This window comes from Neophocaena asiaeorientalis, unplaced genomic scaffold (assembly GCF_003031525.2).
Source record: "Neophocaena asiaeorientalis asiaeorientalis breed wild unplaced genomic scaffold, Neophocaena_asiaeorientalis_V1.1 scaffold183, whole genome shotgun sequence".
In the NCBI taxonomy this organism is placed as follows: Eukaryota; Metazoa; Chordata; class Mammalia; order Artiodactyla; family Phocoenidae; genus Neophocaena; species Neophocaena asiaeorientalis.
This window is the reverse complement of record NW_020175199.1, coordinates 3,618,988-3,646,730: the sequence shown is the minus strand read 5'-3', so window position 1 is coordinate 3,646,730 and position 27,743 is coordinate 3,618,988. Positions and strand designations below refer to the sequence as shown.

Below are 27,743 nucleotides of genomic sequence, written 5' to 3'. Positions count from 1 at the left end.
TTCCATCCTTAAAAATCTCTTGATCTCCTCCCTTCCATTTCTGAAAAATCTACTAAGAAAATCTTAAACATACAAGTGTAGAGGATAGTATAACAAACTCTCAGGCGTCTATCACCGAATTTAGGGCATCGACATGCTCCCCATCCTGTTCTCCTGTTTCCTCTATACCTACATCCACCTGCCTACCACCTGCCCCCTCAGTGAACCTTTTCAAAGAGAACCCACAATACCATATCATTGCATCAGTAAGTATTTTATTTAGGAACTTCTAAAAGATACAGATCTTTTAGAAATATTATTTTTATTTACAGATAAACGATAGGATGAATGCATCTTACACATCAATAAAAAACAGAAAAAAAAAAAGGAAAATTAGAGAGATTTAGTAACTTCCATAAAGTCATGAGCCAGGCAAAAGTGAGTCTATCTGTAACCTGCATCTTCTGTTGCTTGGAATTCTGTCCTTCTGCAGTTATACTCTGTGACCTCTCAGGCAACCCTATCTCTGATGGCTCTGCTGAGTAAGTGTTTGAACTCATGTTTAAGGACAAAGCTCCCCCAAGTAACTAATCTGCCTAAAGCCATGAGAAAGGTCTCACGGTAAACCTGGAATCTTCCCCAGATGGATTTCCATCTCTGTAGCCTTCCCCAGCACCTTCATTCCATGGTCCTGGTATTTCTCATGGATCTGTGGCCCAGGTTCTAGGGGAAATAGTCATTGGCTAAAATAAAAACCTTAAAAAAAAAAAAAAAAAAAAAGGAAACAGTTACAATACCATTATCACAGCTGGAAAAGAAATGAACAAGAGTTCTTTAATACCAACTATCCAGGGGGTGTTGGATCCATTTCTGCTTTGATCTAGGTGGCCCTGGTCTCTCGGGTACTCGACTGGGCACGGAGAGAGGAAGCCTCTTTGCTTCTGAGGGCCCAGTCAGTCCCCCAACACACACCTAAACACACATATGAATGGGGCACCTCTCCAAACAACGTTCACAGGCTTCCCTTCCTTCCACTCTGAACCAACGCCTCCAACCCCACTCCTCTGCTCCCATATCCCAATACATCTTCCTAAGGATTCTGTGGCAGCTGCCAATGACCACCGCACCTTAAGTCTGTGAGGCCTGCCTGCCTCATGGTGATACACCCACCCCGTTACCACATTTCTTTTCCATCAAGTGGTTAAGATTGCACGATCTGGAGCCAGACGGTCTGGCCTTGCCACTTACCGCGTGATTCTGGGCAAGTTATTTAAACTTTACGTGTCTTGCTCAGTTGATAGTCCAACCGAGACAAAGAGGAACGGGACGAGAGGCAGCCCGTCTCGAGGACAGCCGAGGGAGAACCCATCACCCCGCAGAGCTGGTAACGCCCTTGCTTCTGCAGAATGAAGCTCTAACCTCCTGTCCCGCTGAAAGCTAGGATGGTGGGGAGGGGAGGTAAAGGGAGAGTAGGGGGAACACTGTGACTGCAGAAACTGTGCCGCCTGAGCGTGCCTGGGTCTAGGCAACAGTCCTGGGATCCTTCCCGCAAGGGCAGCTGCCTCAGCTGCCTTGAGATTCCTGAGGGAGTCTCACCCTCAACCTTTTGTCCTCTGCCAAGTCCAGACCCAGGCTTGCTCAGAGCCTGCACCTGTGCTTGGGGTTTAAGCGCCCTCAAGTAAATCACTTTCCCTACCATCACCACTGCCCTTGCAGTGGGACATATAAACACCAGAGGCCTCTGACAGAGGAGCCTCCCCTGACCTCTGGCCCACAGGTATCCTAGAACAAGCTCAAAAGGCTCAAGAAAGCTGACTGTTAACTTGCCAGGAATTCTGTGAGCTGGTTGTTAAACACAGATACTATTAAAAATTAAATTATTTAAGATAATTTACAAGATTGTATCGAAAATACAGGTGAAGGGAATTCCTTGGTTAGGACTCCACGCTTCCACTGCAGGGGTCGCGGGTTTGATCCCTGGAAGGAGAACTAAGATCCCGCATGCCTCGCAGTGGGGCCAAAAAAACCCCACAGGTTTAAAAAAAACACGTAGAATACTCAAACCACCCCGCTTCCTAATTATTTGACTACATTTTACTATTACTATGCATTTACGGTTATTTATACCTAATATATCTGTACGGTAGAAATACCATATACGGTGTTACTATTGCACCTCTCTCTCCTAGTGACTTCACATTGGTGGCTTGAAATCAGCCACGGTGGGGAGTATTTACACCAGGAACATCCATAAGCAATACAAACCAAGGTTTGTTTTCCCAGAGGGCAGACACTTAACAACAACCCTGTCTGACTCATCTCCTCTATAGTTCTCCACCCATGGGTACATCCTCCTCTCAGCCTGCTGAAACCACGCTGTCTGTCGAATTTGGGGAGAACAAGGGGCAAAGTAGATGGCATCACAGCTAAGGGAATCCAGGAGCACTTTAATCCCATCTCAAACCTTGGCCAACCATCCCTACGAGGCTCACAAGAAAGACTGATTTCTCGAAGTCCATCGCGCATCAACACGCCACCTTTTTTTTTTTTTTTAAATATTTATTTGGCTGCACCGGGTCTCAGGTGCGGCATGCACGCGGGACCTAGCTTCCTGACCAGGGATGGAACCTGGGCCCCCTGCATTGGGAGTGCGGAGTCTTAGCCCCTGGACCACCAGGGAAGTCCCCAAACCACTTTCTTATTAGCTGGATTTGTGCTGGGAGCTTCTGGTATAGGCCTCTTTCCAAACAGGGCTTCAGTTTTCACCCCTCACTCTCCTGCTTTTGCCCCCTTCTCTCTTTCTCATGCACACACACAAGCTCTAGCCTTCACTTCTCAAGAAGCCTATACCAGGGGTCCAAGAACTCAAAGCCCGCAGGGACCACACTGTAACAACCTGTGTGGTGGACAGGGGGACCACCGTGGCTCTGGAGGGGCAGGTGTTCTCTGCTCCCCTGGCATAGCTACTGCTCAGCCCCTACTGACTGAGCAATGGATGGCGAGGCCCTGCTGAGCTCTTATTTTTTAAGAATAATAAGAAATCTGGATTTTTTAAAAAATGAAAGTCTCCCTCATTTCAAATCAAAAGGCATTTCAACTTTTCATAAATTGTAACTATGGGAAGCGACAGATATGTTCACTAACCTTATTGCGTTCATCATTATGCAATATCTATGTATCAAATATTACATGACACCTTAAACTTACACCATGTTATATGCCAGTTATTTCTCAATAAGATGCGGGGCGGGGAAAGGAAAATAAAACACATTACATTTTTCCACCTTTGGGGAAAAACCGTTTTTCATGCATACTTAGGCCAAACCAAATGACGGTGGGAGGTGTTTAGCCCCCAGGCCACCTGTAGCAGAGCTGATGCAATCCATCCCACCCCCGCCCCCCGGCCCACCTGATTTCACTGTAAACACTCATACACCTCGCCAGCATCCCTCATCAAACAGGGAGTGACCATCATAGGGACACAAAACACATCAGTGGCTGCCCCGTGGTGGCGGAAGGAGGTGACTGGATACAAAAGGGAATGAGGAAAACATCTGGGGGTGATGAAAATGATCTACAGATTAAAGAGAAAACTACTATTGGGTCTTGGGTGATGGCGTGGAAAGGGACAAAAGGACATTGCAGGAAGGTCATTTTAAGCATAGAGTACGGTTCTGGGACTTCCCTGGTGGTGCAGTGGTTAAGGATCCACCTGCCAATGCAGGGGACACGGGTTCGAGCCCTGGTCTGGGAAGATCTCACATACCGCGGAGCAACTAAGCCTGTGCGCCACAACTACTGAGCCTGTGCTCTAGAGCCCATGAGCCACAACTACGGAGCCTGTGTGCCACAACTACTGAAGCCCGCGTGCCTAGAGCCCGTGCTCCGCAACAAGAGAAGCCACCACAGTGAGAAGCCCGTGCACCGCAACCAAGAGTAGTCCCTCTTCACCACAACTAGAGAAAGCCTGCATGCAGCAATGAAGACCCAACACAGCCAAAAATAAATAAATTTATTTTTTTTAAAAAAGCATAGAGTATGGTTCTGTTGTCTTGAGAACCAGGGTCATCTGCTCAGGCTTTGGCTTCGGCAAACGGCACTAATTCATTTCTGTGTTCTTTAGACCACCCATGAGGAGCTGGTAAACACGAGATTCCGCAGAAGACTGAGAACACCCTGTAAGCTGAACTCTGGTTCTTAAATACCTGTGAAAGGCCTTAAATAGATTAAAATATGGTTCTCCTTAAGAAGAAAGCATTGCCGTGTTTTACAGAGGGTTCTGTATGTTCATTTTCAGTGTTCTTTTTGGAGGGAGGAGGGGGTACTGTGGTCTTCCATGACTTGTTTGTAACTGACAGATTTTGCCTCAATAAAGGATCCTTCTTATTGAAGTACATCCTTGACTATTTACCATGGTCCCAAGCAAACATGCCTGTAAATGATTATAATAAAATTGCGGGAATCCCTGCACCTAGAAGGAGGGCGATGGGCATGGGCAGAGTGAGGAACAGATACCTTCGGTTGAAGGGACCTGTCCAATACCTTAAGCCACATCACACAAGCAGCTGCCTATTCTGGGACAACTCTGACCACAAGATCCGGGACAGTGGTACCTGAATTAGTGTCTACAAGGTGATGTGATGAAGAAGCTTGGTCCAAATAATTGGTGTCAACAGAATCCCGTGGTTATTTTGGGGCTGGTGTATGTTTTGTAAAAACCTGTCATCGTTGATGTATATTTTCTCCCACGAATATGTGTTGTACATATGCATGTCCCCGCGTCCTGATTATTAAGCAATGGGAGTTTGTAAATATGCATTCCACTCAGATATAACATTACTTCTGAGTTTCAAAACATGACCATTTCAGAACTATGGTATCGATACCTCCATTCCCAGACACAGGATTTTCAAAGCTGCAGATTAAGTGCTAAACAAACGAACAAACAAAACTATGGAGCAGCCACTCTTGGCTTTGTTGTCTCAGGGTTTCCAGGAAGCCTCACACACAACGGAGAAAATTCAAATGTGGGAGTCATTCTCCCCGGGGTCACCTTCAACCCCTAGAGGAAGGAGTAGGTGCGTTGGACAGCATTCCTGTCCTCTGGTGGGATAGTACTGAGGCATGTTCTCAGTTCTTCCTCGGGGACACCCAGTGGGACTGAATTCCAGTTGCCTCCCAATGCTAACGGGCTCGTCCGCGCACCCTTTGTTGGCCTCACCTTCTCCACGTTCTCATTCCACTTTCTGGACTCCCCTTCCAAGGAAGCTCCCTGCACCAAGTCCCTGTCTCAGTTTGCTTTCAGGGAACCCAAACAGTCACCACTTGTGTCATGCTCAGACCTGCAGGTTTCCACACACGCTATTCCCTCTGTCCCAAACACTCCACCCAATTTCCACCTGTTCTTCAAGAATGTGCTTAGAGATCAACCCCTCTGGAAATCCTCTCTGACCCTCCCTCTCTTCTAATGCCACGGGTCCCACTGCGCTGCTGCCCTGCTCACAGCACCCACCGCACTGGGAAACGCCAAAAGGGAAGGAAGTCGGTATTCATGTCCCCTCTCCCCCTGCCCCATCCCCCGAATTCTCAGCACCACACACGACGGCTGGCGTGAGCAGTATTTTTAAAACAGCTGTAGAGTGAATGAAATGATACTAGAAGTAGTTAAGAAGCGACACTATGAAGACTCTTACACTCCCATGTTTTAACAATGTTCACTGGATCCCAACCACCCCATTCGTAACAGAGAAGAACAAACGTGACGGCATATTAGATCTATTCCTTTAGCTCTAACCCCTGTGCTCTGTGGCCTGTACTCAGTTGTGCTGGCTCTGCACCTCTGGAAAAGAATGTTGCCCACAGCCTGAAATACACAGGAGGACTCTCAAGGCTCTGACCTTCAGAGATGCAAAGTTGCAGAACAGAGAATAACATCTGTCTGGTTGGAGGTGCATAGGGAACACAGTGGCCAGATCTATGTGGACCGCTGTAAGAACAAAGCATCCCGGCGCCACAAAGCCTGCACCAACCAACCTCCATCCCGCCCCACCCCCCCGTCCCTTTTTAGTATAAAAGAAGCCTGAATTCTATCCCTGGTAAGATGGTACTTTGGGACACTAGTCCACCATCTTCTCAGTTGGCTGGCTTTCCAAATAAAGTCGCTGTTCCTTGCTCCAACTCATCTCTCGATGTACCGGCCTGTCACCTGGTGAGCAGTACGAGCTTGGACTCGGTAACACATTCTCATTCTTATCTTGTAGGTGAGGAAACCAAAGCCCAGAAAACTGGACTTAGGTCAGACCTGAACCCACAGGACACTTTCTACTGTACCTGGGTACCTTAAATCTGAGGCTTCGTGCCCAACATTAAAGTAACAAATAGCAGTAGTCAGTCAGTTCCCCAGGTTAATGATTTCCCAATAGCATTTCACCAGGACCCAGACAAAGCTATCCCTGGGGAGATGCGGTGGGAGAAAAGTAGGTTAAGGGGGCTTAAGTTGAATTTCAGCAGTTGCCTTTCAAAGGAACATTTAAAGAACACAGATACGAGTCCACAAAAGACTTTTTTGTTGCTTTACGTATTTCATATACTGTATTTTTTGTCTCTAGAAGTTCAACTGGAGGCTTTTTTACGTTTCATTTTCCTTATGCTCATGTATTCTTCTGCCTTCTAGAATGCACGAAGAATGTTTATAATGGCTGTTTTCACATCCTTGTCTACTAATCCTATCATCTTGTTTCACTTCTGAGTCTGGTTTTTCCCCTTCTTGATTTTTAAGATGAAAAATTTTCAGGTTAATTACTAAGCTCTCTGGGATAATTAGTAATCTTGAAAGTTGCACTCAATCATGAGTAGGGTATCAGAAAATACGATCTTTAGAAAAAGATCTAAATACATTTAGTTCAAAAGGATTCAATGTAATATGGAAATGGGGGTGATGTGAAGGACAGAAAAAAAAAACTTTAAAGGACAGAAATTCAACGTCTCATGTTCACAGAAACATTTGGCACAAACCATATTTACCATGCACTGGCGTCTTCCTGTTTCTAAAGAGAATGTTTAAAAGTTTGGGCCTGAATTAGACATTAGTGAATACAACTGAATTTCCCCAAGTATTTTTTAACTTAAATAGCCCATACGTTAAAAACAGGACCCAGATTTACCTACAGTTTTACGTAAATACAAAAAAAGTTTCTAAACCAACCGTTTCGATCTTAGAAGCACCACGTGGACACACAGCCTCTGAAAGGTGTTAAAAGAAAAAAAGTGTACATACAGCTTAAACTTTATAACTTACATGTTGTTAAAGCACTTCGTTTTGAATCCCATTTTCTTCAAATTCTACATAAAATACGAATGGCTATCTCCACTATATAGATTAGAAAACTGAAGCCGGCAGATGCAGCCAAGTCCTAAATTCAGAGGTCCTGGGTAATTTCTTGGTCAATGTTTTCGTCAAGTTACAACTGAAACCTCGCTGCCATGAGAACAGAGGCATTTTGAGATTTTGGTCAATTCACCAAATGACAAATCAAATTAAAAACTCTTTTCATTAACGAATAGTTAATATGAGATCTTGCTTAAGCCAGAGTGAGTCAAGACTCACTCAAGGTTTATTTAGCTCTTTAATATGGAAAAGGACCTAGGTTTAAACAGTTCGCACTCCTAAGACGATATCACAACTGTGTTCTTGAAGACCGTGCTCCTAGGGCAGGATCCTAAGTCTCTGCTTTTCCCCTACAGAACGTGGACTAACTGCCAGGGGCTTCCTAAAATGCAAGGTGTATAAAACATCACCCCAAATATTCATTCTACCTTTCTACCTCAAGGAATGGACACGGAAAGGACTTGTGTCTTATTGTATATGTGAAGGCCTGTACTAGAGGGCTTCGTCTTGATTTTCTCATCTTCGCAAGGCATATAGTATTGTTATTTTACAGGTAAGAAACTTGAGTTCCAGGGAGGTTAAGTAACTGAGCCAGTGAAGGAACTGGTACTCAAACCTAGAACTCATTCTAAAGCCATGCTTCTTATACGTAGGAAGAGAAAACCATAAAAACAGACTTAAAAATTTAAGAATAAGCTAATATACTGAGTGTAATTTCCAAAGCCTGACGATATATGTGCATGTATATACCTATATCTAATTGTTTATACATAACATTTTGGGAATGAGTGTGCTTTTCCTTTCCTTTTCATAATCCCCTAGGTGTATGGTTTTCAAGTGAAATACAACACAGATACGGGACAGTGCGCAGATCATAAACGCACAGCTCAATGAATTTTCAAAAACTCAATACATCCAGGTAACCAGCATCCTGATTAAGAAACAGAGCAGTACCAATCCCTTTTGTGTCCTCATCTTAAGTTCACTTTCTAAGGCAGCCTTTAGTATTCAGAATCTAAGCTGAATATCTATCAGAAATCAAAGGGAAACAAGGTTCATTTTCCGACTCAAAGACCAGAAAGAAAGAGATAGGGTATAAAGCTCAAAAGATTCATTTTAAAAAATTATCTTTATTTAGGTTTCCGATTCAGCACATGTATCAAAGACTAATCAACATAAAGAAGTAAATAAGACATTAATTGGAAGTCTTACATCTCTCTAAACTCTGACCAAGAATGTCAAGATTGCCACTATTACCAGAACTCCAACCTAGTCAAGTTGTAGACAAGCTATCATGAACGACGTACAGTGTGCACACATACACAGAGGCCAGAGACATGCTAGCACTTGGCTGTCCTCTCTTCCTTGTTGATGTCTTTCCATGGGACAGTCCACTTTTGCTGTCCATGCCTAGTTCCAAATAAAGTCCAAAGAAGGCTCAGGGTCAACCTGATCCAACACTCTGCTGGAGGAATGCACTCTCAAACTGTTGTACCTGCAACTTTGTTTTTGCCAGGATGAAGTTCAGATCGAGATGTACGATACAATCTAGATGACGGTGCGGACTAAGTGAAGAACTAAAGTTGAGCAGTAACCCGAGTTAAGGCATGAATGCACACACATGTGCACACACACAGCACCCACGCTATCATGAACATAGGATTCCTTCCATTGCCTAGCGAGAGGCAACCAGGGCTCGGCAGTTAACCACAACTGCTGAGCATACTGAAGCATGCCCCCCATAATTTTATGCTAACAGCTGTGTGTGTATGTTTTATCACAAAAAAAAAAAAATAAAAGAAAACTAAAAAAAAACAAGAAAAAAAAAAAAAACAAACCCCAAACCTAAAAACCCCTTAATCTCTTACAATGGCTCTTGAGCATGGAACTCACGTAGCAGCGTCGATGGCTGGATCTTTAGTAATTTGGAAATAAAAGGTTGTTTTACTATGTATTTCTTTGGTAGTCCTCACTACAAAGTTTTCAGTGTTGGTTACCTATAAGACAAGTACTAGATAGAAGATAAAGTTACGCAGAAATATTTCTTCTATACTGATAAGATAAAAATAGTGAGCTCTCCAAGCACAAGTTACTATGCTTTTTCTTGCCTTATTGGGCTTCCTCTACAAGCAAGGCTTCGTGCAGGAAAAGTTCATGTCTACCTAACAAAGGGCGATACATACTCTATCTTCCTACAATTGAACAGTTAACGAAAATTCACATTATTCGTTATTTCTGGTCAAATCAGCTAGAAGCCGATGACAAAGGGGCAGCAAGCACTTGGTGTCAAAGCCATGTTCTGGTCACACATTCACTCCATGGTTGTGGTCAGTCTCTCAGGAGCTCAGAGTTTAAAACTCCTTTCAATTAACAAAGGAGCAAGTTAAATCAAATCTGAAATACTTCCACCATCTGCCAAATCTCTAGAAGTCTGTCTAGAATGCCAGCATGCTGGATGAAAGAGAGAGCAGTTCAGAGCCCAGAGAGGCCTCAGGTGTTAGGGAAAGTAATTTGGTTTTGTATAAAAGGCATGGTCATCTGGCAAAGAGTACTTATCCTACTAGCAGCACAGTGGTAGCCAAGGGTCTCTGTCAGCAAGACAGGAAAATGAAGCTACTGAACCTGCTGTGGCTCCCACCTGCCTTCCAAGGCCTCTGGGGCCTCTGGGAGTCAGTCCGGGGTTGCCCTGGGTGGGTGGGCAACAGGAATAGCAGGAACCAAGTTCAGCCCCCCCCCACCCGAGAAGTGCCCCAGATAAGTCAGCTTCTCGTGGCCTTGGGGTTGGAATCTTCGGGGTCCCTGGGGGCTAAACCATGGCCAAGGAGCTGCCCTAGCAGGTACTGCCCAAGTGTGACAGGCCCCACACGGGGTCATAAAACACTCGAACAGGACATGAAACAGCATCATTTCAAAAGAGTAGTGTTTGTTCTATCAATCCAGAATGTCCACCGGGAGAGGCAACTAGATTTATGGTGAGCAAGTGCTGTTTGAAGGAGCTGTGTTTTATTTTGCAGTGAAACGACTAGTCTAAGGAAACCGGTGCTACATTTCTGTAGAAGTCTGGAGGTCAAGAACCTGTCTCCAAAAGGCATTTATCAGAACTGTCTGCTCACTCCGAGTGCTTTTTTCAGTCACCACAGGGCAATGTACTGACTTTTGTGCTTTTAGGAGGTCACTAAATTGCTAGCAAGTGGAGGGAAGATGATTACATTTTAGACTTTCTTGTTTGAGTGCAAGAAACTACTGAACAGCACTGAAATCTATAGTCTCATAGAAGATTCTTGCAAACATATACCATTTCTCCTATAAGAAAAACCGATAACTGTACGATGCAGGCAACATTTGTTCGCCTGCTCTCAGAGTTCCTCAAAATGGCCAGGTGCCAGGAGGGACGGTGAGCCGTTGGTGAAATCCCCGGCTTGGACAGGACCCCATCTGACTGAATTAAAAACCTCAAGCCTCAATAATTAAATGCCGAACTTCTTCCCCATATTTGAAAACTGTACTATGATTAGGTATATTATACATTATAAATAAAATTTATAGAGACCTACGATTTCTTTCAAATGACTGAGGAGTGACACTCTCAGTTTGGAGGTGGAAACCGAAAGAGTCAAAAAAAAAATCCTATTGTTGCTTTTACTCTCAAGTTCTTAAGATGCTCGTCAAACACTATGAGCCAGTGAGACGAGACCTTTTCTCATTCTGTAACTTGTAAATATGCATTCAAAGGCAAAAATGGAGGTTTCTCTACTGTACAATATTAAATATCTACAATGTCATGGTTCCTTATGGTTAGGAGTGTGTTTAATAAAGAGCTAGCTATTAGAGATGGCTGTCACAAAACATGGACTCTTAAAAATTACGGATAAATTAATGTTCAGTTCTCTGATTATATCCAACAGATACACATTCTCGTCATAAAATATACATTCTCTAGTAAGTTATTTTTGTCCACAGCATATATAAATATGCAAACACAGGTGGTAAAAATCACTTTACTACCAAAGTACAAATCAGTAACTGCTGAAAAGCCAAAATAAAGGTGTTGCAAGTGTTAAGCAAAGACTGACTCACGGCGTTCCACTTTAGAGTGAAACCAGACGATGTGTTTGTGCTAAATGAATGGAAATGACGCATTCAGGATATACTTCTTTGTACACTGTGCTTGCTTTTACTGGGCGAACTAAGCACTCCTCAATGCTAATGTGCTACTTTCCTCTACGCCTCTTTCCTGCCAGCAATAAAGTATTTTGGCCATTGTGCCAAGATGTTCCTATAATGTTCATTTCACATAGTATTTTCTCATAGTACTCTGTACCTTTAAAATATCTGTTCGAACTCTATTTTAGGGGAACGCGAGTAAAGAACGTAAAGGGAAATGAGCTGTTTCTGTCACCATCACATTGCCTTCTGCAGCAGAAATCACACAGCACGTTCTAATCAGCCATCGCAACCACTGGTGGGTAGGACAACAGTTATCGACTCACGTGGGAGGGCCAGTTTGGGTAGGGTAACATCAAGGATAAAGAAAGACTCACACCCGGATATACGATAATTATCTATCCCATGTATGTGGAAAAGGTACAGCCATGTGATCCAATACTTCAGGAGATCTGTTTTACAAGAGACATGGATGTTGAGATATACTGAAAATGACCCATACAAAGTGTATCCGTAGAAAGCTCTATTAAACATTGTCTTGGGCACTGATGCATCCAACTTCCCATTCTATAGTGAGAGCTAGATTTTCAAAGGTCTGAATTGTAGTGCTGAATTACTGGTATGCTTGGTAAACACTATTCTAATGGGGGTTGGGGGAGAGGTGGGTAATAACAGCTCAGTAATTTTCTGCAAATTCATGGGAAAAAAAATATAAAAAAGATATCCCTTTTTATTTTACAAACCTAAAAGCCAGGAAAATGAAGCTCTGGGGCCAAGCAACAAAACCGCACACCGCTGCTGAACTACCAAATAGTCGAATAGCCGACGTCCCAACCAGGGAATGGACGCACATGAAGATTCAAGTAAAACACCGATGGAGAAAGTCGTCTGTTTAGTGTTGTAGACCCACAACACTGGCTGCGTTTCCGACACACGTTTACAACACAATGAATAGTGAAGCCTAGATAACCTCAGTGCAAATAAGTCAGATCCGAATATGCCAGGGAAGGAAGCCTGTGGCGTCTTGAGTCGACAGCTCCACTGCACGAACGAGTCCCAGTGTGAGGTTCGGACTGCGCACATGCATTAAGGCTGGGAGGAGGGGTGCACCGAATGTTGCGAGGGGGCGGGCTGCAAGGTGGCTGCCGAGGGGACCGCGGGCTGCATGGGCGGCGGAGGTGGAGGTGGCGGAGGCTGGACGGGGGTCTGTGTGTTGGGAGACGGAGGCGGCGTGGGCCGTTTGAATTTGTCAGGGCTGTTGCTCCTCCGTGGTGAAGGCCTCTGTAGACAGGACAGGAACAGCAGGTCAGAGCAGGCACAGACGGCTCATCCCTAACCCAGTGTCACTCGGAGCCCAGGATGCCCCAAAGCGGACCCACAGAGACCAAACACCAGCGAGGTCCTTGTCCATCCCTACTGGCTTCTGAACCCGTCAGGAAAACGTCAACAAGGTAGAGTTTACACCGACATCTATGAAAAAGCTATGCAAAATCACTATGAAACGTGCATCGACCGAACGACTGGACTTTCGCCCTTCGATGAGACGGTCCTAAAATTAAAAAAACAGCTGTCACGTCCTCCCCTTAAATCTTTTCTGTTCGTTGTATGTCTCCAGCTCCTTCCATCCCTCAAACAAGTTGTCAGTGTCATGAAAGCTACAGCTCAACCAAAAACGTTCCTGCTTTAATGTAAAGCTCATCAAACCAGCAAAACAGATTCAGAAATATCTTACATGCTTTTTTTAGAGAACGGGGTTCTTCTTTTCAAGATTCCCTCATTGGGAATACCCTCAGTTCTACCCTATTCTCAAACCCCTATTAGCGACATTTCTAACCGGTCTATTAGTCAACTAAATAGTCAGCTCTAATGAAAACACTCCCCTGAGTAGCGTCTGAACCGGATACACTTAAGGTTCCTTCTAATTCCAGGAAAGAAAATTCTGGATGAAACTAGAAACAAGTCTAATTCCAGGAAGAATACTGAGGGTCAGTGAACTGTGAAGGTGCGGACAATAAATATTTTAGACATTGTTAGCAACCAACGATAATTCGCTATGGCAAGGAGCTGGCTAGAGTTCAAACGAGGCATAGGCCGGAGGTCAAATTACGTTTCACAAAGGGCAATATTTCATAGAAAATGAAGGTGAAGTTTTGCCTCCTGGGAAGGATTTTAGTTTCAACACCAGAATGTAGCATCAAACTGTTGGGAGGTCTCTAGAAGTTTAAGGTGAACTGAAGGAAGGAAGGAAGGAAGAAGGGTAAATGTCCGAGGACATCAACGTTGGCTCCCACGGAGGACCAGTCGCTACCACCACCAGGAGGAAAGCGCTGCTTCCTGCCCGCCCCATGGATACTTACTGTGATACCGTGGGAGGCTCCCATATGCTGCACATGAAGACCTGGGGAATTGTAATAAGACATTCCGGCTCTAGTCAGTGAAGTCGGTGGCGTGAAACCAACTGTGTGACTCGCATACGAGAGACCTGAAATATAACGACAACTTGTAAGTATTATTACAAACTCAACTATCTGATGTCTTTAAGCATCTAGGAGGCTTTAAAATGCAGAAGCTCTTAGTCACCCACAAAAATGCAAACAGATGAGAGGAGTGGTGGGCTCACCAAGTGGCCTGCTGGATGGATAACAAGGGATATAAAAGTCAAGCCCTGGTACAGACTAGACAGCCCAGAAATAAGTGCACACGTAAATGGTCAGATCATCTTCAGTGAACGTGCCAGGAATATGCAACGCGGAAAGGGTAGTCTCTTCAACAAACGGTGCTGGGAAAACTGGAGATTCATGGGCAAAAAGAATGAAAGTGGAGCCCTATCTTACACCATACACAAAAATCAACTCAAAAGGAATTAAAGACCTAAACATAAGACCTGAAACCATAAAACTCCTAGAAGGAAACACAGGGGGAAAGCTTTATGACATTGGTCTTAGGAATGATTTCTTAGATAGGACACCAAAAGCACGGGCAGTGAAGCACACATAACCACGTGGGACTACAGCATTCTAAAACGCTTCTTTTCAGCAAACGAAATCATCAACAGAAAGGTCAACTATGGAATGGGAAAAAATATTTACAAACCATAGATCAGATAAGGGGTTAGTATCCAAAATATATAAGGAACTCCTACAACTCAAAAGCAAACAAATAACCTGATTTAAAAATGGGCAAATGACTTGGGCTTCCCTGGTGGCGCAGTGGTTGGGAGTCCGCCTGCCCGATGCAGGGGACACGGGTTCGTTCCCTGGTCTGGGAGGATCCCACGTGCCGCGGAGCGGCTGGGCCCGTGAGCCATGGCCGCTGAGCCTGCGCGTCCGGAGCCTGTGCTCCGCAACGGGAGGGGCCACAACAGCGAGAGGCCCGCGTACCGCAAAAAAAAAAAAAAAAAAGGGCAAATGACTTGAATAGACATTTTTCCAAAGACAACATACAAATGGCTAATAGGTACATGAAAAGATTCTCAGCTTCACTAATCACCAGGGAAAAGCAAACCAAAACCATAATAGGATATCATGTTACACCTGTTGGGATGGCTATTATAAAAAATAAAAATAAAAAACATTTTTAAAGTGTTGGCAAGGATGTGGAGAAAAGGGAACTGCTAATGGCAATGTAAATTGGTAGAGCCACTATGGAAAGCAGTATGGAGCTACCTCAAAAAATTAACAATAGAACTACCATATGATCCAGCAATCCCACTTCTGGCTATTATCCAAAAGGATTTAAAACAGGATCTTGAAAAGAAATATGTACTCATGTGTTCATTACAACACTATTCACAGTAGCCAAGATGTGGAAACAACCTAAAAGTTCATCAACAGATGAGTGGATAAAGAAAACATGGTATTACATACAATGGAATATTATTTAGCCCTTAAAAAGAAGAAAATTACTTTAAAAAAGAACATGGATGAACCTGCAGGACATTATGCTAATATAAGCCCATAACAGAAGGACAGACACTGCATGATACCACATACATGAGGGACCTAGGTCAAAGTCACAGAAGCAGAGAGCACAACAGTGGTTGCCAGGGGCTGGGGGTAGAGGAAATGGGGGACTGTTGTTCGATGGGCACAAAGTTTCAATTTTATAAAAAGAATACGTTCTAGAGATCTACTGCACAACACTGTGGTTTGTTTTTTTTTTTAATTTATTTTATTTTTGATTGCGTTGGGCTTGTGGGCTTTTTCTAGTTGCGGCGAGCGGGCTCTTCATTGTGGTGCATGGCCTTCTCATTGCGGTGGCTTCTCTTGTCACTGAACACGGGCTTTAGGTGTGCGGGCTTCACTAGCTGTGGCATGTGGGCTGTAGAGTGCAGGCTCAGTAATTGAGGTGCACGGGCTTAGTTGCTCCGCGGCATGTGGGATCTTCCCGGAACAGGGCTCGAACCCATGCCCCCTGCATTGGCAGGTGGATTCTTAACCACTGCGCCACCAGGGAAGCCCCACTGTGCTTTTTAAACAATACTGTACTGTACAGTTAATAATGTGTTAAGAGGGTAGAGCTCATGGAAAGTGTTCTTATGACAACTGAAAAAAACTAAAGTCCAGCCTTGACAGGAGTCCAACTGAGATGTACAAAAGTAGAAGACATGAGAAGAAACAAGAGTAAAGTGGAAAAAATAGAGCAAAGGGGTAAAACTCAGATGCAAGGAAAGGGTAAGTGTCAAAAGATATACCAATAATGACGAGACAAAACCAATGGGTGTGTATAGCAGCCACAAAGCAAACAAAAAATTCACCACTGAGAACTTGGCAACTTCAGGATAGTCAATGAAGAAAACAAAAAGTCCTACATATGCCAATGTTCCCCCCAAAGAAACTGATATTTAAGGAAGAAACACCCCCAGCCCACTATAACCTTCTGCATAGTCTTCATCTAGGACCCCAGAATCAGCTCCAAAGTTTAATGCCCAGATCTTAGTTCCCTGACCAGGGATCGAACCCGTACCCCTGCAGTGCTCGAGCAGTCTTAACGACTGGACCACCAGGGAAGTCCTTAAAGACGCTCTTCTATAGTGTCTTTTGACTTCCACGGTTGAGACATGCAGCCACCACGCCTATCTTTAGTTGTCCTGTCCCAGAATTTGTCTGTGCCCTCAACACCTATTGTTAAGGATTTTATTTCTTGCTGTGACTATGAACTAGTGTGCTGCTTTCTATTTGACATATTTCCATTTCCAATTGTGGATTTGGTTCACACATACAAAATGGAGGTCTGGGGTAAAGCACAAGTCTTTGGGAGCTCAGTGGTCATTTACTGTGACTTGTATTTGTATCGCAAGAACTTCGTTCAGCTTGGGGAGGGAAGAAGGGGTTTTCTTTAAACAACTTTGGGAAATACAACCCTAATTCCATTTCTTATGAAAGTGATGAAATTTAAGAGAAAAGCTTTGAATGTAGGTCCTTATCCCCAGATAGAGAAGCTCAGGGGGTTCGATTCATAATACAAAATAAATGAATAAGATCAAGCCCATTGCCCAGTATGACGAGGTTAATAATGATGAATATGTTAAACTGCTAATCACGAATCTTCAAAGACCGCCTATTGCCTGCCCAAATTAAAAAAGAAAAGTCCCTTCTCTGGCTATTAAAAAGGCCTGCATTTGGCTCCAAACTATCTCCTGATGTTCTAGGTCAGTGGTTCTCAATACCGAGAATCAAAGCCCTCGTCCGACCCCAAATCAAGTGAATCCGAATCTATGGGGAGCAGGGCCCCAGGGCAGCCGGTGATAAGAACCACAGTGACCTGATCACTCTTGATTCTGACCTCCACGTCTCAGTTCCCACCATGGCCTTTGCCTGGGATGTCTTCTCTTTACTGCAGGACTTGGTTTCTCCTTCTCCCCTTGTCAATCAGGACCTCACGCAGCCTTTGGAGGGGCAAAGAGCCCAGACTCCAGAGCCGACTGCCATATTATCTGGGGCTCTAGTTCTGCCACTTGGTGCTGAGCGACACTGGACTTGAGATCCCTCGACTGTGAAATGAGATTATCACAGTGACTGCATAAGGCTGTTGTGAGGATGAAATGAGTGCCTGGCACAAAGGAAGGGCTCAGCATGTTTCAGCTCATTAACCTCTCCTGCAGGGCTCTTCTCAAAAGCTCTCTAAGCTGGTAGCTCTCTCTTCTTTGAAACTCTATTTAGTGCTTTTTTTTTTTTATTATTATACCTTTTAATTTTATCCTAACTTTTTATTTTGAAATAGTTTGTGATTCGTAAGAAGTTGCAAAAATACTACAGGGTCCCTGTCTACCCTTCACCCAGCTCCCCCCAGTGATATCTTACATAACCAGAGCACACTGTCAAAACCAGAAAATTGACACTGGTCCTATACAAGTGACTAAGGTACAGACTTTACTTGGATTTCATCAGTTTTTAATGCGTTCTTCGTGTGTGTGTGGGTACAGGTGTAATTTTTATCACCTGTATAGATCCAAGTAATTATCACCACAATCTGGATAAAGAACTGTTACAAAACCACAAACAAGCTTCCTTGTGTTGTCCCTTTATAGTCACCCCTTCCCTCTAATCCTAACCCCTGGCAACGACTGATCTGTGCTCCACCACTGTAATTTTGTCACTTTGAGAATGTTATAGATATGAAATCATATAGTATATAACCCTCTGAGATTAGTTTTTCATTTATCACAATGCCCCTGTGATCCATACAAGTTATTGTGTGTATCAAGTTAATTCCTTTTTAGTTCTGGGTAGTATGTCATTGAGTGGGTGTACCACAACTTAACTTTTGAGGGGATATAAAATACATAAAATGCGGGCTTCCCTGGTGGCGCAGTGGTTAAGAATCCACCTGCCAATGCAGGGAACGTGGGTTCAAGCCCTGGTCCAGGAAGATCCCGCATGCCACGGAGCAACTAAGCCCATGTGCCACAACTACCGAGTCTGCATTCTAGAACTCATGAGCCACAACTACTGAGCCCGTGTGCCACAACTACTGAGCCTGCGCTCTACAGCCCGTGCTCCGCCAACAAGAGAAGCCACCGCAATGAGAAGCCCGCGCACCGCAATGAAGAGTAGCACCCACCTGCCGCAACTAGAGAAAGCCCACGTGCAGCAATGAAGACCCAACACAGCCAAAAATAAATTAAATAAATTTTTTTAAAAACCTATAAAAAAGGCATTGCTTATTAAAAAACAAGCAAACAAAAAAAATATAAAACTCATTATACTTGGCCTTGTATTAAGATTATCTTATTTCTTGTGTTTTGCCCCCTACTTCCCTAGGCCCTATAAGCTCTTAGAGGCCAGAGACCATGTCTTAGTAGTTTTTGTTTTCCCTTAATCATCATGCATCTGACCCTCTTGACCAGGAATACAATAAACAATAAGAATCCCAAAAAACCTAGGTAGAAAATATCTCCTAAACAGAATACTGTGGCTTTATAAAGCTACTCCTGGAATAAATTGCTCTTGCTGTGCTATACAAATGCATTAACTAGAGTAAAAATTTTAAGACTTATTTCATTGTCCACAGCTCAAGACAACAGATTTTAAAAATGACTCATGAAAAGCAATTCATGACCAAAAACCACTGAGCAAAATGAATCAAGATACCAAAGTGTATAATCCATAGAAAACCAACTACCTAAAGGAAAACTGCAAGAGGTCGGGGGGATAGGGAGAGGAGACACTTGAAAACACTAAAATATTAACACTGCCTTCGGATAAAAGGATTCTGGATGATTTTATTTCTGCTTCTTTATACCCTTCCGACTACCCCCAAATTCCCTCTAATAAATCTTTGCTAAAGGAAGAAGAAAAAATAAGCATCGTCGAACCAAACTAAAGGCAGACACCTTCTGTTCCTTTGAAATTTATCTTAGTTCCACAAGTCAGACATGTCTCTGTTAACGTTCATACGCTAGAGATACGACTTCCTCTTTAACGCTCTCTGATCTGGCTCTGTCCCCATCACCCCATCAAGGCTGCTCTCGCCAAGGCCAGCAGTGTTTCCGTGCTGCCAGGTGCACTGCTACTCTCCACCTCTCATTGCACTTGACCTTGGGGCAACGACAGACAAAGCTGACCCCTCCCTTCCTGCTGAAATGCTTTATCTTAACCTCAGTGACGTCGGATCCCAGTTTCCCTTCCCCTTCCCTGGCAGCAACTTCCCAATCTCCTTCACCAGGTTTCCTCCTGTACCTGACCTCTAAATATTACATCCTTCAGGATCAGATGGGAGGGTTTTCCTCTTCTCCCTCCATCTTCCACGACCAGGTGATTTCATCTATGTTAGTAGCTTTCTTTAAAATAAATTTTTTTATTTTAGAATAGTTTTAGGTTTACAGAGAAGTGGCAAAAATAGTACAGAGTTCCTGCACCTCACACACTCAGATTCCCCGTTATTATTATTATTAATTTTTGGGCCGTGCCCCGAGGCTTGTGGAATTTTAGTTCCCCAACCAGGATCGAACCCAGGCCCTCGGGAGTGAAAGTGCAGAGCCCTAACTACTGGACCACTGGGGAATTCTGAAAGATGCCCTATTATTAACTTCTTAAGCCAGTGTGGTACCTTCATCACAACTAATAAACCAATGTTGACACATTATTATTAACTCAGGTCCACACGTTACCTGGATTTCCTGAGGTTTTGCCTAATGTCCTCTTCCTGTTTCAGGAACCCATTTAGGATACCACATGCTATTTGGTTTTCATGTCTCCTTAGGCACCTCTTGGCTGAGGCAGTTCCTCAAACTTCCTTGTTTTTGATGACCTTGTCAGTTTTAAGGTGTGGTGATCAGGTATTTTATAGACAGACTGTCCCTCTACTGTCTGATGTTTTCCACGTGGTTAGACTGGGGTGATTCGTTTTGAGGAGGAAGACTACAGAGGTAAAGGGCCCTTCTCATCACATCGTATCAAGGGTACGTACTACTGACATGACTGACCACTGTCGATGCTGACCTTGATCTCCCAGATGAGGCAGTGCCTGTCAAGTTTTTCCTCTGTAAAGGTACTTTCTTTTTTTAAATAGCTAAGAAGTTTTTTTAAATTATTATTTATTTAGTTATTTTATTTATTTTTGGCTGTGTGGGGTCTTAGTTGCGGCACGCGAGATCTTCCTTGTGGTGCGCGGGCTTCTCTCTAGTTGTGGCACACAGGCCCCAGGGAGAACGGGCTCTGTAGCTGTGGTGCACGGGTTCCAGAGGGCGTGGACTCTGTAGTTTGCAGCACGTGGGCTCTAGTTGAGGTGCGCGAGCTCAGTAGTTGTGGCACGCAGGCTTGGCTGGCCCCCGGCGTGTGGGATCTTAGTTCCCTGACCAGGTATTGAACTTGCGCTCCCTTCATTGTAAGGTGAATTTTTTTACCACTGGACCACCAGGGAAGTCCCAAGGTACTCTTTTTCTCCCCCCTCCCTTTTACACTGTATTCTTTGCAAGGAAGTCCCTACCTTTAGCCCACATTTAAAGAGTAGGGAGCTATTTCCACTTCTGTGAAGATGGAGTCTCTATGTCAATTATTTGCAATTCTTCTGTATAGGTGATTTATCTCTTCTCCCGTGTTTATTTACTCAGTCAGTCATTTGTTTATATCAGTGTGAACCAATGCATATTTGTTTTATGTTTGGGTTATAACCTAGTATTACATTATTTATTTCATTGCTCAAATTGTTCCAGTTTGGGCCTTTGGGAGCACTTTCAGTTTCCTCCTGCGTCTCTTGGACCTATCCTCATCTTTCAGAGATTATAATCTACTTTGATGATATTATAGAACTTAAAATACGATTTTCAGACCTAACTTTCTGGCATTACCAGACTGTCCACGTTCATCTTGTATGTTCCCTGTCCAAGGCCCTAGAAACATCCATTTCTTCCAGGAGCCCTAGTTCTCTTCATTGGAGAATGGAATTAGAAACCAAGATCTGGGTGGTGGGTGTGCCTGTTGCTAGTGGGATGTAGATCCTTTTTACAACTTCAGTATTCCCCATGGCTGATACAGGCATATGAAAATATGTTAACTGGGAATGTCTTTTTCTCAGGCTATATAAAATAGTGAACAGCCTGAAAAAAATTGTTGAAAAAATAATACTGTCCCTCTATATAATCCACATATATAAATCCACACATAAGCAAGAAGAAGATTTTTCAGAAGTACTGGGAAATGTACCTTTCAATCAAATTGTGAGATAGCCCTCAAAATATTCCAAGTCAGTGAAAATGCAAGACTGTCAATGTCAATGTTAACCAGAAATGGTAAGGGAAGAAGAAAAGCCAAAATGCTTCAAATGGAAACGAAAACTATACAAACAGCATAATTCCACTAGAGAAGTGATTAGATATTCTTAATACTGAGAAGCACAAATTCTTCCAATAAAAAATAAAGTGAAAAGAAAACTTGAAAATTCAGATTTTGCTAATGTATTATGTACCCAATGGACTAGATCAGAATAGGAGTAATTCTACCGCCAAATAGGAGATTATAATCTACTTTGATGATATTATAGAACTTAAAATACGATACAAATGTCCTCACTAAGGCTGGCTGAGAGAAAAAAAAAAATCTAGGTGTTACGTATTATGATGTAGTTTAAGGGAAAACCACCTAGCTTGTCTATACAAGCAAGCCCCGCATTACAGGAACAGGGCCAGCGAAAGCCAAAATTCTGTGCATGGAATAAAATCTTCCTGCATAGTATTTGTTACCATAGAAGTTAATATTCCCAACCAAGGCCTCACTTTTGTTTTTTTCTTTCTTCAATGACCACAACACTATATTTAATGAACTGGAAGTTACACGCCTGTAGGTTTAAATAAATCAAAGAGAACATGAATTTATATTAGCATGAATCAGCATCACGATCAACTATAAAAGCCTCCCTCCTTGCTTCTTCCTAACTCATGACTTCCTTTTACATCAATAAATCAGAAAGCAAAGACAACCTTTATCATGGTAACGAAATCCAAGTGCTATTTGGGGAAAACTGAGAGGCGGCTAGGGAGAGAAGCTTCTGGAGAGACCTCAAGGCCACTGCAGAGCAGGAGAAACAGATTCAGGAACATCCTCTGGGCAAGAACAGCTGAGGACTGTGCTGTGGATCCACAACAGAAAGTCCTTTTGGTTCACACACAGCCCCTCTTCCCCCCGCCCCATCACATGCCAGAGAGCGTGCCGGCCCCAAGTGGACAAAAGCTGCCACACTTCGTGTTGGACTTTTTAAAAATCACCCCTCTTACAAAAACAAGAAGTCACAGCGGCACAGTGCTTGGGCTGGATCCTAAACTCACAAAAACCAGGCCCCTCCTGCCTGCCGCTATCCACGGCCACCTGCGAGGCTGCAGCATTTCCCCTTGGTCAACCTGAAGGGCGTCCCTGGTGTCTAATGATTACAAACAGACAAAATGAGATGTCACCCTAACCTGAAGCTGTTTTACTGTCTGAAGCCACAAAACCTTTATTGCTGCCACCCTTCTAAGCCGTCACATCACTGTATTCTGTGTGAAAGTGCTCCGCCACCGCCCTTCCCCCCTCCCCACACACGTTTTTCCCCAACTCTGTTGAAAATCTGTTTACCAGCGCGCACAAGAACGTCAGCCTGGACACTTCAGTCACAAGACACGATCCCTTGGCCGACTACCTTTGCTTTCCTCCCTCCACCCCACTTGCCCACACACCCCCGCTCCGGCCCCCTGCTTCCTCTTTCTTCCCTGCTGGATCATTTACTTGCCCTCCTGGCCCGAAAGCCCCATGCTGTGTGGGTACCGAGCCAGAGACCCTGGGGAGAGAGTTTTTCAGGGTCAGATGAACACAAGCACGCCTTTGAGGGAAAGGCTTCTGAGGGGCAAAGCCAGAGGCAGAAGCGCAACCAGTTCCTTCCTGCACGGCCTGCCTACTAGGGCCGAGGCCCACTCAGCCATCAGTGGAAATAGCAGGACGCAGCTCGTGCTCGAAAGAACACAGGCTTTGTGTGAAGCAAGACACGCCCTGCCTGGCCCCGGCCACTTCCTGGCCACGAGACCAGTAACTACAGACCCACCAAATGACTGCTTCCTCAATTTTAACACGACGCCTGCGTGAATTATTCTGAGGATAAAAAGGAGATGAGGTATGTAGACCATAATGAGAGAACCCATAAAAGATATGCTATGGTGCATCTCCGAAATCTGCCCGAGGTTTTTGTCAAACCACCGGCACTTAAAATCATAGTCAAAGATAGTCTTTTTGAAAAGGTTTTTCAGAGTTAAGTTACTTTTTTGGTTCCAGAAAACCACCAGCTGACACTGTTTTAAAATTGCAAGCTAAGACTCAGTTGTGATAGCACTGATCATTTCTGGTGTCTTTGGACAACACGTGACCACCCTCTGTTTACAAGCTTTTCATATGCTAGAAGGGAATGTATTCAGGGATACGTTAAATACAGCAGAAAGAGAGGTAGCTGAGAACACATACTCACCAGGTGATATCGGCCGGCTAGAACTGGGAGAAGGTGTGTAAGGAATAGGGCTGGACACAGTGCGAGGTCTTAATCCTTGTGCAGACATCTCGTTAAAATACCTAAGAGGAGTGAAGGAGATGGTTAGAGCCACCTGCGTTGCAGTAGTTCCTAAGAAAGCTCCTATGAGAAAATGTTTGGGGTTCACATCTTGAGGTCAAACTCCTGAATGTTTAGAAATCAATGCTGCAGTGGGGAGACATGTATAATATGGACCCCAGAGCCATGCTGTTCCACTGCTTGGCAAAGCTCTCTCCCCAGGGCCACAGGTGAGGGAATCCGGGGTGTTTTCGCTCAGGATGGAGGCCTGGTGACAGAGCTGCGTCATGCAACAGAGAGGACCAGGCTTTTCTCCATCACACTATAGCTATGCAGACATTCACCACCACTGTCCCAAGAATTAGACAAATCCACGTTCTAGTGGCTACCTGTAAACTGTTACTTGAAAGGCAAAACCAAACAAGCCCTCTGAGACGCATATCATCGAATTGGAGACAATATGATCCCGTGAAATGGATGTCAATTGTCCACAAGGCAGGGCTTGCTTAACTAACAGTCATGTGTTCAAATGCAGAACGTGGAATATAATAAATGACACATGGGCTGAGCACCTCTGCAGGTCACGCCGTGCCAGGTCTGACTCATTACTGGATTCGGGAGTCACATCAGGCCGCACTTTGTGAACAAGCACAGAGAGCTGAGGAGGAGGAATTTCTGCTTGAGAGACTCCCTAATAAGCGATCCTTCCCAGGCCTTCTGGCCAAAGGAAGGAACGGCCACATGTGCAGGCGTTTCTATCCCAGGAAACATCTCAGCCCTTATACGCAACCAGTTCACGTGAGGAACTTTTAACACAGGTATTCCTATGCTAGTTTATTCAACTCGAAGAAAACCAGACTCCCAAGGTTTGTTTTTTTTTTCTTTGCTGTACGCGGGCCTCTCACTGTTGTGGCCTCTCCCGTTGCGGAGCACAGGCTCTGGACGCGCAGGCTCAGCAGCCACGGCTCACGGGCCCAGCTGCTCCGCGGCATGTGGGATCTTCCCGGACCGGGGCACGAACCCGTGTCCCCTGCATCAGCAGGCGGACTCTCAACCACTGCGCCACCAGGGAAGCTAGACTCCCAAGTTTGGCATGCACCTTTCAACGAGCTACCTACCACCAATTCTTCCTAATCTCTTTAGCACGGCCCACCACAGTGCCACCAGGCTGGACCTCTTGTATTCTACAGCCAGTGGGGTGGCTAAGACCGCCTCTTGGTCTTTAAAGAATTAAACACACTTGTAGACGTCTCAAGTGTCTGACTATTTTCTTCCTCCCAAATCTGACATCATCATTCCCAGTAGAGAGAGCAGATGTCTTTATTCAACAGCTGTACTCTACCTGGGATAATCTGACCTAAAAAGGTAAGGCAAACCTTCTGGAGTGAATACCAATCCTTGGGAAAAAAAAAAATTTATCTGGAAAGCCTGAAGAAGCTTCAGTGTTGCTACCACAGTCAAAGAAACTGTCCCTCAGAGTATGTCGTAATCAAAATCAAGCACAGGGTACTGTGTGTGTTAATACATGCTCTGCTCCATGTCTTAAGGTAGTTAAAAAAGTAGTTAATAAGTTATCTACTATTGTAGCTTATGTTTTCAATGAAATGGTTTTCAGAGGATAAGAGTTTCAGAAAGAATGAGACACTGTCAGAAGCAGATCAGTGAAATTCAGAGTTAAGGTTGATAGTTTTATGATAGAAACTTCCGAGAAAGAATCCTCTTTATTCTTTTCAAATGAGGAAGATTTTTTTAAAAAAAAAACAGTTCTAAGTCTGTTTTTTATAAAGTTTTTTAAATTATAAAAGTAGATCGGGAATTCCCTGGTGGTCCAAATGGTTAGGACTCTGTGCTCTCACTGCTGAGGGCCTGGGTTCCATCCCTGGTCGGGGAACTAAGACCTTGCAAGCTGTGCAGTGCAGCCCAAAAAAAAGACTAGATCTTCATTATAGAAAAATTTACATTTTTCATGAAACGATAATACCACAGCAAATACTGTCCACAGCAAATTAATCAAAAGCCCCTCCCTGGTGGCGCAGTGGTTGAGAGTCCGCCTGCTGATGCAGGGGACACAGGTTCATGTCCCGGTCCGGGAAGATCCCACATGCCGCAGAGCGTCTGGACCTGTGAGCCATGGCTGCTGAGCCTGCGCGTCCGGAGACTGTCACAGCAGTGAGGCCACAGCAGTGAGAGGCCCGCGTACCGCAAAAAAAAAAAAAAAAAGCCTTGTTAGCCCTCCGGATCTATTCAATAAGAGAAACAGAGTGCTGATCTGCTAACACTGCCCACATGTGTTCAAACAACATGCTCTGGCATCGACAGCCTGTACTAGTCCTCACAGCCGTTGGCAGACCCTGGTCTGAGGCACTGGCTGCCCAGCACAGGTGGATGTTGCTTATCTTAACGATCACCTCACTCCCAAGCACACAGGAGGAGGGCAGGTGGGGAAGGAAAGGAAAATCTGGGTGAGCAAGGAGAACTGAGCCGTGTCCTCTAGTTAACCAAAGGATACCTCTCTTATGCCGGCCCATTTCCCAGAGGGCCAGGGAGGGGACTTGACATTGCGACCTGAGCAGATAAACGCACTGCGTGAGTTCTGTTTTTGAAAACCAGCTGCAAAAAGGTTGAAGTTACCAAGTGTGGTAAACCAAAGCCTCTGGCTTTCAACAACTTCCACCCACCCCGCCGTGGACTCTTTCGCCCCCTGGGTGTATGTGCTTCCTCAGGCTGCACCGCACACCACCTGCTCACCCGTACCTAGGGATTAAGATATGCGCCCATGCTCCAGGATGGGACGATTCAACGACCCCTGCAAACGCTGCCTCCCGACACAAAACCCGCCTCCGTGTCTGTCCCACTGAGTAATTCGGGAAAGGCCATTTTTTGTGTGTCTTTCTGTGTTTAAGGAGGACGGTCAAACTTCTTCATGTATCCCAGTCTCAGCATCCGCACCGAGGCCACGGCACTCATCATTACAATAAATAAACGTCCCTGCCATCTGCTGCCTCATCTTACAGGAGGCGAACAGGGGCCGGAGCCTGGGCTGCTGCTTTCCCGAGGCTCGTGAGACACGAACGCACCTTTCGTCATCCATCTCTAAGCTGGACTCGCTCTCGGAGAGCTGCCGACAGAGGGCCTCTCTTCTCTCCATCTCCCTCTGCAGCTTCCTCTGCAGCCTCAGATTCTCTTCCCTCATGTGGCGTTCCTCCTCCAGATACTGCGCCATTTTCTCGGAATCTGAAAGGCCAGAGTTCTCAATTAAACCACAGTACACTCTTCAAAAAGACGGTGGTCCAGCTCCTGTGCCACAGACCAAGAAGTGCTGAAAGACAGCCATTCTCACTCTCCCACACACAGATGAGATCTGGATTTCAAGTTTATCCCAGGTACCAAGGTTGACCCACGATGTGCATTTAGAAAAACATATGAAAAGCAGTGCTGTCAGGTTAGGCATCTTCCATCCTGCTTCCCTGCCTTCTAAAGTGCTTTATGTAGAGGAAGGAATGCTGGAGCTACGTGTGGCCCGAGCAGCTCCCAGAGCTCCCTCTATACTGCTGGAGCAGAGAGGGAACGGGGTCCAGCTGGGGAAACAGACTCAGCCCACGGGGCTCCCCTCCAGGCACCAGTTCTGCTGTCTGTCAACTCCAGACACAGCGGGGTAGGTCACCTATGGGAGCACACCCATGGGTCACACTTGTTAGCACACCCC

General features: G+C 44.7%; 1 protein-coding gene across 2 annotated transcripts in view; it reads right to left on the bottom strand.

The window, feature by feature from the left end:
• Positions 1–252: 252 nt before the first annotated feature.
• CCDC6 (coiled-coil domain containing 6) overlaps positions 253–27,743 on the bottom strand; it is a 121,641-nt gene continuing 94,150 nt past the window's right edge. The window contains exons 6-10 of one of the 2 annotated variants that reach the window (XR_003005945.1): positions 27,115–27,271; positions 23,960–24,060; positions 13,888–14,012; positions 12,274–12,811; positions 253–735 (exon numbers count right to left, since the gene is read on the bottom strand). Coding sequence is in view for 1 of the 2 variants with exons in the window: in XM_024765232.1 (XP_024621000.1) it covers positions 12,617–12,811; positions 13,888–14,012; positions 23,960–24,060; positions 27,115–27,271 (578 nt within the window). In the remaining variant the exon portion in view is untranslated. Of the gene's footprint in view, positions 736–8,476; positions 12,812–13,887; positions 14,013–23,959; positions 24,061–27,114; positions 27,272–27,743 lie in introns of those variants that run through there. The other variant, XM_024765232.1, reaches the window with a different exon arrangement.